Here is a 12901-nt window from a genome sequence, read left to right as displayed (position 1 = left end):
CAAAAAAATTACACGACAGGAAAATATTTTGTTGATGACAAACACCTAAATCCCAGGACAGCTTTGGATGCTTCCAGAAAAGAACAGCTTTCCCTCCCCACACCAGATGCAAAGTCCCCCTCCCCCCTTTGAATTCTCCCTGCCATCCACCACCTCAGAGCTTCAGCTTGATGGGAGCTCATGAGGTTTAGAGATCAAGATTTCATTTCATTTCACTTTGCTGGTCACACTGACAGTCAGAAAATGTATGTACAAACCACAAAAAGGAAAAAGGAGAACAACAGACAAGGAATAAGAAGGGCTAATGAATTCAGTTTTATTCTCACAGTTCAGTTCCTGCAGGTTTTAACACCTACAGAGTGAAGTCAATATCTGATTGCTCTAAATTACATTATCATGGCACATGTTCAATCTATCTGCACTAAGGCAAGGGCTGTCTCACTCTGCCCTTCCTCCACCAAGAGGACTAGAAGTTCTGCAGGTTTTTTTCCCCATCACACTGCCCATAAAAGAGTTTTTATTTCAGCTGATTAGAGCATAAAGGTCTACTCCGAGCAAGAAGTATACTTAGGTGGGTATTTGGTAGAGTTTTCTAAGGAAGGCTACCACAAATTACTTAGAGACGACTTCAAAACATTTTTTAATGAAACATGAATACAACTACCAAATGTTTCATAAGCCAGACCTCTAACTACACACACACACACACACACACACACACACGATTACATCACGTTTTTAAAACAGACTACCTGCTGGCCAATGTCCCATCTTGGTTATTTAGGCCATGCAACAAATTCAATTTAAAAAAAGATTAATTTTCAAATTTATACTAAATGAAATGAAAATTTGAGGCATTTTTTCCTTCTGGATGATAAAACACTGTAGTTCTAAAAATCATTCTATTACAACTTTAGACAAAATATCAATCTATATAATTGCACATAAACGGTTATCCACAACAATGTTCAGCAAGGACTTCCACAGCTTAATTAAATGTCATCCAAAACATCTTTCTGCTCTTTCTGGCAACTGCCCATTCCACTTGGGATCAGCCAGGTCTCACTCTGATGCAACTTCCATACCTCCTGCAAATTTGCCTCCTCATATCCTTCCCCCTGGTTACTTCTTCCTCATCTGAAGATTCCTAATATTTGTCATTCCTCAGATGGAAAGTACTCCATCCTTTCATCAGTGCTCCTACACATTTCTGAGTATTTTCCAGTTCTTCCAAACCCATTTTGAGAATGAGAAGTAACAAATGTCAAATTAAGAATGTCAATTGCAGTGACACTATGTATTTATACTCAGTGAGGTTCTCTATGGCTTGGGATTTGGATTTTTTGGCTGCTAATGAGAGCTGAACTGATGCTATGGTAAAAGAATCCACCACACAAACAAGGTCTCCTTCCTAAATGGTAACAATCTGCTGTAAACTCATAATTTTCTGTGTGAAATAAGGAGTATCCCCCCTAACCCGTTTTCCTACCCTTGCTGAAGGTGAGATTGACTGGCTCTTATTCATGGGCTACACAAGACTGCTCTTCTTTGTTCTCATTTCAATCTTCAAAAATATACCTTCTAAAAATATAACCCTCCCCTCTTATTCAGGTTATAAAGTCTTAGAAAACTAGCGTCAAAATATTAGAATTTTTGTTCTGCATTTGGGATTTTCTGCTCTACAAACAATTCCTTTCTATAGAGAAGTCGAAGAAAACCAGTTCCCCAGGCTACCACAACACATAAGAACTACAAAAGAAAACATCAAGAGCTATCCTGTATTCATGCTCAGAGAGACACAAATAACAAATATAGTAAAATTTCCATAAAAATGAAGTCACCATTTGCAACCTACTTAATACATCAAGGTTCGTATTTAAAATAATATAAATTACTAAATATTCAAATGTCTTAAATACCATATATACTACTTACTGGTGGTTCTAAGATGCTGTAATAAGGTTAAGTTTAAATAAGATTGTGGGTATTTAGTGCTTGGGGCTCTTCTGCTACTTGGCTTCTGGTTTCTTATGTGGTTTCTTAACATTTGCAACAGCCAGAAATTTTCATTTCCATATAACATTGCATGAAAATATAGTTAATGTTTTAACATTCTGAAGCAAAATATTGTGGTTATCCTGTATCCTGCCTCCATGAAAAGGAATGATATATGAATGGTATGATTAAAATAAAGGCATAGTATTAATAAAATCCCAATCTTTTTGTCTTTACCATCAATATAGATATATATTATAAATATCATAAAATATTTTAGTGCTGCCATCTTAACCAACGGTATATTGCTTATTTACTATGTGCAATTGACTCAGATTAATAAATGAAAACAGATTAAGATTTTCTTGCTCTCATAGAATTCCCTAACGCTGTAATGTTTGGAATGCAAACCCCACAGGGGAGCATTAAAAAATACTGGTTAGTAAACTGAAGTCACTGAAAAGTAAATTTCAGCCATGAAAACATTTCCCATAATATTACATTTTATTAGTTGTTTAATCAGTCCCTCCTCCAGCTAAGGTCTGAATTAGCATTAACTTTGTGGTTCAATAAATTATTAGTACGAAATGGCAGAATCTAAAGGCAAGATGGTGCTTTAGAGCATACACAGCAGATGAACAGTTACAAAAATGTGTCAGACATTTTTCTGTGAAGAGTTAATGCAGTATAAGGGAACAGCTGGAAACTATTAAAAGCCTCATTAGAGGGAAGAAGCAGCAGAATGTTCTGATTGGGTCAGCTGACAGGTGGCTGCACTTCAGCAGTGCCCTCCCTGCAGCCCAGTCCCAGACAGAGATTGATACCACTGTGTGTGATCCTCAAACCAGATCTACAGCCACATCGTGGTACCTCCAATGACCCAACTGAAACCATCTCAGCACCAATGTATAACACGGGGAGCAAAAGGACAACTGTGTGATGGGAAGTTAGGGAAAACACAGAAGGTGCATAAAACATTTTGGCTCCTACCTACAGCTCAGAACCCAGTAACTGGAATATGTAATTTTAGATTTATATATTTAACTCCCTAATACCTGGTATGCACTGCAGAGACATAAGCAAATAATTTTAACCACGGCATGCCTCAAATTTCCAATCTAAACAATGTTAACCAAATCCACAAGACCCCTTCTAAAAGTTCCAGGGTTCAGTCAATGCACATGTGTAGCCTCTGTGAGGTCCTCAGCAGAAAAATCCCACACAGAAATGAATCCTCTATACCCCCTCCACCAAACCTGCAGGCTGACAATTTGCCACTGCCTTTTTTATAAAGAAACATACTCATGAGAGCGAGAGTCAGGAGGTGGAGGCATGGGTTCCATACCATACCATGTTCTCTCCTGGAGGCCAACTCCCTGGCAGACTGAAAGGCTTCAAGAAACATCTAAAGTCATGAAGGAGAAAGCCCAGTGTGCTACTATCAATAACAGTTCACAATACAATTAACCATGGTTGAATATTTCTATTATCCAGATAAAGACAGGAACTGAGACAGCAAGATGGTCTTGGAAAAATCAATGCAAAGGGTAAATAAGTATTTTTAATTGCAGATAAAAATTTTTGGATATAAATAATACAAATGGTTAAATGTATTTAGTGAATATTCTTACATTAAGAAAAAACTATGTAGTCATAAAAGGAAACTGTCAAAATTTAGAAATAGAAAAAAAATCATTCTGTGGGGTTTAACTGTTCAGCTTTTTCTATAATTTTGTTTGAACATTATGAAACAACCTAAACAACATTCGTTTAAACGTTTAGCAAGAAAATCATAGAATGGTTTGGGTTGGAAGGGACCTTACAGATCATCTAGTTCCAATCCCCCTGTCACAGGTAGTGACAAATCCCACCAGACCAGGCTGCTCAAGGCCCCACCCAACCTGACCTTGAACACTTCCAGGCAGGGGGCAGCCACAACTTTCTTGGGCAGCCTGTGCCAGTGTCTCACCACCCTCACAGGAAAGAATTTTTTCTTAATGTTTAACTGAAATCTCCCCTCTTCCCGTTTAAAGCCATTTCCCCTTCTCCTCTCACTACATGGCCTTGTAAAAACTCCTACCCCAGCTTTCTTGAAGGCTTCAGATATTGGAAAGCTGCTATAAAGTCATCTTGGAGCCTCTAAGAACCCCAGTTTTCTCAGCCTGTCTTCTTTTGATGCAGCCCAGGACACGGTTGGCTTTCTGGGCTGCAGGTGCACATTGATGGCTTATATTAAGTTTCTGGTCCACCACCACCCCCAAGTCCTCCTCAGGGCTCTCCTCAATCCTTCCTCCTCCTGACCTGTATTTGTGCATAGGGTTGCCTCCACCCAGGTGCAAAACCTTGCACTTGGCCTTTTTGAACTTCATGTAGTTTGCACGAGCCAAATTCTCCATCCTGTCAATATCCCTCTGGATGGCATCCCTTCCCTCCAGCATGTTGACTTCACCACACTGATGCTGTCAGCAGACTTGCTGAGGATGCACTCAATTCCACTGTCCATGTCTCCAGCAAAGATGTTAAATAGCACTGGTGCCAAAAAGCCTCCCTTTGCCATAGGAGAGATCCCTATTGTATAAAGTTTTGCTTCAAAGTTCCCTGATGTCCTTTGAATTTTTCTTCCCTCCTTTGCAGTAATCCTAATTCCCCTTTTACAAATATTTTTTGCATTTAATTTAAAAGACAAATGGACAGATGCTTCTTTATGGGATTACTTGCATGAGTAATCTTTAGCATAACTGAAGCTGATTATTGTTTGAATTTTTTTTATTTTTAGCTGATAAAAGCATATTTATTTTCAGAGATAAGGCTGAAAGACTGTGCCGAGCCTGACAGAGACACAGCATAAACTTAACTGCTAATTATAAAAAAAACCTGAAACATGCTGTAGGAAGAGAGCAAATTCTTCATTTGCTGAACAATCTTTTTTATACAAAACCTCTCTCTTCTGACAAATGAGCTCAAAGATGTTTAGATTTCATACTTGAGTGAGTTAGGAGCCATATTATTTGTGAGCTTAACAGAGATCAGAATTGCATAAAAGCACATTTCCTGCAATTCAGGCAAGAAGAAACAGCCCATGCTGCTTCACACACACTCATTCACCCTTAACTGTCTTAGATCAAAATTTTAGAAATTATTAAGGAAAGACAAAAAAATCCATACCTACCTTTCACATTTGATGTCTCACGCTCCAGTTGCAATAAATACTAGGTAATTACTAATAAAACCTTATGGAAAGGACAATTTCAATATAAAACTTACAAACATTTAAGGTAGTCCCTCTATCAGGACTGCTTTGTACCTTCTGCATTTCCAAGCCTTAAACTAAATCACCTGGTGCACACTCTTCCTTTGATTGGTACCAGCTGCACTGGTAAGAGTTTACTGACTTTACTGAAGTGTATTTACTCTCAGAACTCTAGTCCAACCTGAAACACAATCACTAGGATGGATTTAAATTAACTTTTGTGAATTTATCTCATCTTACAGGACCATAACACAGCATGGCTCTCACATATGTGTGCCTGAGACTCAACCTGAAGTGCTTGCCACCATTTCAGGCCTGAACCTCTCTGTCCTATTCCATGTTAAGGTGTTGCTGCTATTTATTCTGAGGAAGTTGGAAGTCATCTCTGTAGGTGACTGACAGTAATTCACTCCAGCAGAGAAAGGGCCAGGTCAGGGCAAGAAGCTGGCTGACCTGGGTGGAAAGTCTCACATTGCAGCAGCTGCCTCTGCTGCATCTGACTTGTGAATAAAGGGCTTGTTTTATATCCTGCCTTTCAATTAAATTTTGGTAAACACAGACATTTACAAAACATTTACAACAATTTCTCTGCCTCCTGAATGAATGGTTGCTTTCTCTGGAATAGAGTCAGAGCTTGAAGCTCCGTTCAGAGAAAATTTCAAATTATCAGTGAACGGTGGAAATTTCTGTCTCTATTTCTGATCTTTGCAATTGCAGCAGTTCAGGTTTCCAAACTTATAAAAAACCAAAACAAAACAGCACCCAAAGTACTACAAGTCTTTCAGGTTTATTGTTTTTTCAATACCCCCATTTTTTTAAGGATTATAATTGAGAGGAGGTAGTGTTTCTAAGGATATCACAACCCAATGGCCAAGCAGGAGTTACGCAGACACAAAATTTGATCTTAAAATGCTTTTCCTCCTTTGGGAGCCTGCTTTATAGAGGTGCTGAGCTCCCATGCTTTCACACTGCAGTTTCTGAGGGAAAACACATACTGCCCTCAGCTTTCCAAGGGAGGCCAGTGTTGGCAGCAGAATAGCTTGGAAAGGTTCCTAGTTGCCCACAGCACCTTCCAAGAGATAGAAAGCCAGGAATGTCACGATTGAGAAAAGCGCAGTTAGCCCCTGATGCCCTAATTTTGAGATAGATAACTTTCCAAAGGCAAACCCTTCTCTCCTGGTAAAAGTGGAGTTACAGCTTCTCTAGGCCATTCTGCAAGTCTCTGACTGCTGTCAACAAAAGGTTTCTCAGGTTCTTCATCAATGAACTCAACACTGTGAAGAAATCGTCAACTTTCCATTTTCCTAGCTGTTGATCTGAGGCATGATGAAAAAAGAAAAGCAAAAGATTCTCTTATCCTGGCCCTGCTTTCATATCTCTGCTCATAGTCAGGCACACCTCATCTCAGCTGACTTGGGTTTAATACTGTGATCACTATCGAAACTATTTAATATGCTGAATCTAAGCTTATACTTCAAATAATCCCCTGTAAAAAAAAAGTGTTGCTTTGTGATGAGTTGTCAATTAAAAAAAAAAAAGAGAAAAAATATCAGGGAAGATTTGCACAAGGTATGAAAGCAGCAATCAGACCAGCCATCAGTCCTGTGCTAAAGTGCTGATACTTAACTTGCTTCAGAGCTGGATTAGGCAATTGATTTAGCAGACTTCTGAAGCCACCATTCCACAAAATCCATTCCCTGAGTTTTAAAATATGTGCCAGCAAGTCTCCTTGCACCACTGAGGAACAGATTAAAATGCAGTCATGCAATATATTATGTGGCTGGATAGCACATGTCTTAAAGAAGCTTAACATTTCAAAAGAGTGGCTTTTGTTAAAATGAATTTCACTGGTGAGTGGCCTATATGTCACTGTGACAAGAGCAACTGCCCTCTTGGAGCGGTGCAAGTGACAGCCAAAGTCTGCCAAGGAGGGATGGAGGACCTATCTCAAAAACACTTCCAGGGTTTTAACACTCATTTCCTAAGAGAGAAAATTATAATGAAAGGGCAAAACCAGTTTTTATAAAGGATGCTGGTGGTGCCACAGACCAACAAATAACCCTTTGAACAAAATGACTGCTGACCTTAGATGGAGATTTTTTATTTCCTTTACCTTATAGCTTTTGTACTGATCTGTGTATGGGTTCACTTGTGCACATGCATATAAATAATTTCTTAAAGAGCACCCCAGCACAAACAAAAATGCAAGGTGGTTTCTTTCTAGTACATTTTAAACCACCACAAACAACAGAAATCAGATATATTAATTTCAGTTATGCTTTAAGTAGTATTTCACTGGCTGTACATATCACTTCTTAAACTGCACAGGCAGTACTGAATTAATACCATCTTTTATAGTCAGTCAGTTGTGATGCAACTACAGTTGCAGTGCAACCACTGCACCTACCAATTCAAATGAGAAGTAGAAGCACTCAGGATGAAGTAAAGACTGTGCTGCTCTTTTTTAACATTTTTTAAAACAAAACCATGATAGCGCTAATGAAGTAGTAACACAGTAAAAAAAGCAACCCACACGAATTTCTGCAATTCCTTTGTCCACTTCATGGATGAGGAAAAAAAATTCCATGCACACAGTATGCAAAACTGTTGGTACTGCCTCCTGACTGCACACCAGGAGGTGAAAACCTGCTTAGCTGATGCAGGGACCACTTCAGTGTCCCTAGACATATACCAAAGAGGAAGTCAATTTGCAAGATTACTGAAATGAGTTATATACATATATATATATATATATATATATATGTGTGAGTTATATCTGTATAGCAGATGTCATTAAAATTTAAGGCTATATGTAGTTGCACTGATACCACCCACAACTTCAATTATTCATAATTTATAAGCTCAAGTTTTCAGGACTTTGCATGACAAATAACAGTAGTAAAGTACAAAATAAATCAACACAGCCCTGTCATATGGAAAAAAACTAATCCTCTTTGGATCCATTTGACCTTGGCTAGGACTGAAAAGTGTTGTGTGGCAGTTGTTCAGAGCTGTGCTCTCTACGGTTCATCCACACCACATGTTGTACTCTACTGCCCCTCAAAAACACTGTCAAAACATCCTGTCTTTGTTCTTCAAAAGCCATAGAACTCTCTTCCTTTGGCATTACATCTGGCCTGCAACATCTCATGGCAGCCCATCAAGCTGTCCTGTCACAGCTGTGCCATTGAACCCTTTGCAGTGTGAACCCTCTTTAAGTGTGGCTGATTCAAATCAAACTGGATCTACAATACAGAAGGGGTAAGAATTAATTGCACCATTTTGTCTTGTTAAGGAGCTGGGCATGCAAAGAAATCAGTATCAAACCAGCCCCCCCAGCTTCTATGTTTCCCATTCAACATTTGTAAATGTCAAAATTTGTAAATTACAAAATTTGTAAATGTCCTTCAAGTGCAGTCCCTGAAGGATCAGTATTAGGACCTGCCCTGTTTAAGATCTTTGTTGGGGACATGGATGGTGGCATTGTGTGCACCCTCAGCAAGTTCACTGATGTCCCCAGGATGTGTCCCAGCTTACACTCTGGAGGGAAGGGATGGCATCCAGAGGGACCTTGACAGGCTGGTGAGGTGGGCCCATGCCAACCTCATGAAGTTCAACAAGACCAAGTGCAAGGTCCTGCATCTGGGTCGAGGCAGCCCCAAGCACTGATACAGGCTGAGCAGGGACTGGATGGAGAGCAGCCCAGAGGAAAAAGGAGTTGGGGGTGCTGGTGGATGAGAAGTTCAACATGAGCCATCAGTGTGCATTGCAGCCCAGATAACCAACCAGATCCTTGGCTGCATAGCAGAAGCATGGCCAGCAGCTCGAGGGAAGTGATTCCGCTCTTGTCCCCTGCTCTTGTGAGACCCCACCTGAGTAGTACATCCAGTTCTGGAGCCCCTATTACAAGAAAGACATGGACATGCTGGAGCATGTCCAGAGAAGGGCCACAGGGATGATCAAAGGGCTGGAACAGCTCTCCTATGAAGACAGACTGAGAGAGTTGGGGTTATTCAGCCTGGAGAGGAGAAGGCTCTGAGGAGACCTTATTGTAGCTTTCCAGTATCTGAAGGGGCCCTACAAGAAATATGGTGAGAGATTTGTTAGGATGTCAGGCAGTGACAGGTCTAGGGGCAATGGATTCAAACTAGAGGTGGGCAGATTTAGATTGGAAGTTAGTAAAAAGTTATTCATCATGAGGGTGGTGGGGCACTAGAACATGTTGTCCAGAGAGGTGGTGGAAGCCCTATCTGCCGAAACTTAGGATCAGGTCAAACAAAGACAGAGGAAAACAGACAAGCTGTAAGACACCTTGGTGTTGCACTTCTCGAGCATCCAGTTTGAATATCAGTTATGTAATGCTGGGAAACCAGTAATCAGAGTCTTTAATTTAAACATACCAGGTATCTTTCCTCCTGCCTCATGCTGGGGGTACGGATCATGTGATTCTGTTCTCCTCTCCAGTCTCCAAAACGTCGAAAAAAATAATTGGATAAAAACCGATTGACAGGATCTCTAATAATATTGATGTACACTGGCTGGTCTCCTCCAAACCTGGTGGGAAGAGAAATGGGTGAATCTCATCAGAAGTTTCCACATATGCACACATACCTATCTTTCATCTCAGTGTTTTCAAATCACTGTATACAGAAGTTCAGAGCTTTTACAAAGTTAGGAGTGAAACTGAGAAGCTTACAGCTAATTATCAAACTTTTGTAGAAGAATATCAGATCTCCTTAGGACAAACAGTATATATGATGTTACAGTAAGCTGCCTGTGTATTACAAACACTTTACGACGATTTTTTCCCACTGTGCCAACAGTTTTTCTTCTTGAGTTTTCTCCTTCCTGTTTGTAGGTAAAAAACCTTCTGCAGCTGAATCTGAGACTGAGCATTTCTTCTTTCTCATCACCCTTCCCAGCTGGGGAGTCATGTCAGAGCAGGCACCCCTTAACACTAACAGCCACAAGGCAGCCTTCCATCACCCTCACCTGTGCAGTGAGTGTAGTAATGTGCAAAGGATTTTGCAACACACAAAGCTTATTTCAAAAGGCTTCCTTTGGATGAACTGACAGATATGCATGGTATTTCCATCCCTGTATTTGCTGGAACTTGTGCAGATCTTCATCTCCTCATCCCAAGCCTACACCACTGGCTGGATTTGAGGTTATTTTGCAGTTATGCAACACCTTATCCTTATACTGCACTTCACAAAGATATATTTTTTTAAAAAGTCACTATGAAAATTCCTACTTCAAAAAAGAAAATTAATAACAATTTAAAGTACATTCAAGACCAAGGAAAACAAAAGGGTAAAACCAGCTGTGACCAAGCTAGGCACAACAGCAAAATACAGCATAGGTTCCTTCACTCATCAGCTCAACTTTACCTTCAGGTACAACTCCTCTTGGTAGTTAATGACAAACACTTTCAGTTTAATAGATAGGATACAAAATAAGGAAAGGAGGAAAAGGAAGATTGAGAAGTTCTGAAATCATACTGTATTTTACATCGTTACAATATCGACTGCATATTTTACATCAACACACAGCATCAGGAGAACAGCCCTAACTGGACAGAAAAAAGGAAAGTTACCTACATTCTTCCATGGTCAAAACTGAAAAATAGACTAAAAATGCTGTGAAATAAAAAACAAAATAAAAACTTTCTTGATTAACAAGTTCATAGGGTAAATTCAACTTTGAATTTGCATTATCTAAGAGCATGAATTATGTTTCTTCCTTCTGTTTCCCCAGTTTAGGAGAAAAATCCTTTTTCGAGCACTAGCTTATGCTTCATTTTTGGAAGCTTGAGAAGAAACCCACATTTAAATATTTAAATGACATTCTGATTATTTTTTGAGTCATGATGTATGTTTTTTTTTTAAAATGTAAAATATTACATTAGAATTGAGAAAACTAAAGAACATCCTTTAGATTAAAAAGTCCCAACTCGTCTTCTCTTCATTTTCATATTCAGATGAATAATTCAACATGTATAATAAAAGATCACGACTCCTCATAAATATTAAAGAGCCAGCAAAATTTTTAAAAATATGAATTCTAGTAAAAGTGAAAAATTCCATATGGTTTCAACTTGATTTTTATTCTGCATGATTCCCCAGACTACTAAAATACAGTCTGCAAAAGCTCATCTCATGAATAACTATGCATATCTGAAATTTAATTGACCTCAACGTTGCAGGATCACTGCCATAATTTGAAATTGCACAGACAGCATAAAGCTTTAAAACAATCCAATTAAGAAGACAGATGCTCCTTGCTTCCTGATTAGTGCAAAGCCCAGTTTGGACATGGGTGTACAAGGGAAATATCCTAAATTCATTATCCTGAATTTTTCTTTGTCTTTGCTCCTTTTTGTCTTTATATTGTCCCACATTAAAAAAAAAAAAAAAAAAAAAAAAAAAAAAAAGGCATTCTTGAAAATACTATAGCACAATGAGGGCACAAAGCCTTGGCAATATTTATTCACATGGGAAGCTTTTGGTGAATGCCACGGCTGCTAGCCATGAAAACTCAATTTTTCAAGTTAAATTAATGGAGGGATAGGTTGCATTAATTACTGAACTTATCTTTCTGCTGCTTGATGCAGATCATCAGTAATACAAAAACAAAGGGAGTGGAGAAGAGCAAAGAAAGGGGAAGCAATGAAGACAGTAAGAAGTGATGACAGGTGTAAGTAGTCTCAAGACAGCAACAGAAATATTACAAGATTCAGAGAAGCAAGACAGCAGCAATATCCTGCCCTGGGTATCAACGAGGACATTAAGCCTAAATGCTCCTCAGAAGAAAGAAAGAAATCAAAAGCAGGCAGCTATTAGTTGTCTAGATAGAAATACTCAACAAGTATTTTCTTTTCTGAAGTGAAAGGATGGGTCAGATTGCATAATCAACCCACCAAAGTGGCAGAGCCCTCACTTAGGCAATAAGGTCACATCCCTGAACATGTCAACTATGAATCCAGAACCAACACCTCTAAGAGAAGAGGCAAATGTAACCTCGTTGGTTCTAAGAGGATAGCTGAAGGTCACTCCTTGAAAAAGCTACAGAACAACTTCTCATTTCTGAAACGCCCTGCCTCCCCAAACACAGGATAGCCCAAATTTTTGATTTCCTGCCCACAGTAATCAGCCCGGTTTACACGTAGCTGCAATTGCTCCACCAGGCAATAAGCAAGGAATCTTTAAAAAAATTGTCTTCTGGCTCTTACTCTTACTCAAATCTGCATTGTTTAAAAACATAGTTTATAATACTTTAAACTCCAACAACTCCAGCAACTATGGACAGTACTGAGAATCTTTTATGGAAGCTAAGCAGCATCCATGTGGCTTAAAAAAATCCCACTGGTCAAAAAAATCAGTAACTTAAGCTATTTAGAAAAAAAAAAAAAAAAAAAAAAAGGTCTATGCAAGAAGGCTTACCTTCCCTGAGTGCAATCAAGATTGGATCCCACATGCTAAAGATACCTGATCATTCTCATGCCCTCCAGTTTATCGCTGCAACTGGGTATAGTGGGCCAGGAAATCGCCACTCAAGCAGAGAACTGATCCTCTGAAGTGCTCTTGTACTTCTCCTGGTTTCTTTAGTATATACTATTAGATCCCATTAGTTTTAACTGCTCTGTTGTGATAGGTG

General features: G+C 39.2%; 1 protein-coding gene across 1 annotated transcript in view; it reads right to left on the bottom strand.

Annotated features, from left to right (window-relative positions):
* The window catches only part of UST (uronyl 2-sulfotransferase), a 158036-nt gene that overhangs the window by 50095 nt on the left and 95040 nt on the right, over positions 1 to 12901 (bottom strand). The window contains exon 5 of the mRNA XM_071740535.1: positions 9646 to 9799. Coding sequence (XP_071596636.1) covers positions 9646 to 9799 — 154 coding nt within the window. The remainder of the gene's footprint in view (positions 1 to 9645; positions 9800 to 12901) is intronic.

Source organism: Heliangelus exortis, chromosome 3 (assembly GCF_036169615.1).
Source record: "Heliangelus exortis chromosome 3, bHelExo1.hap1, whole genome shotgun sequence".
Taxonomy (NCBI): Eukaryota; Metazoa; Chordata; class Aves; order Apodiformes; family Trochilidae; genus Heliangelus; species Heliangelus exortis.
The sequence above is the reverse complement of the archived record's forward strand: the minus strand, read 5'-3'. Positions and strand labels throughout refer to the sequence as shown.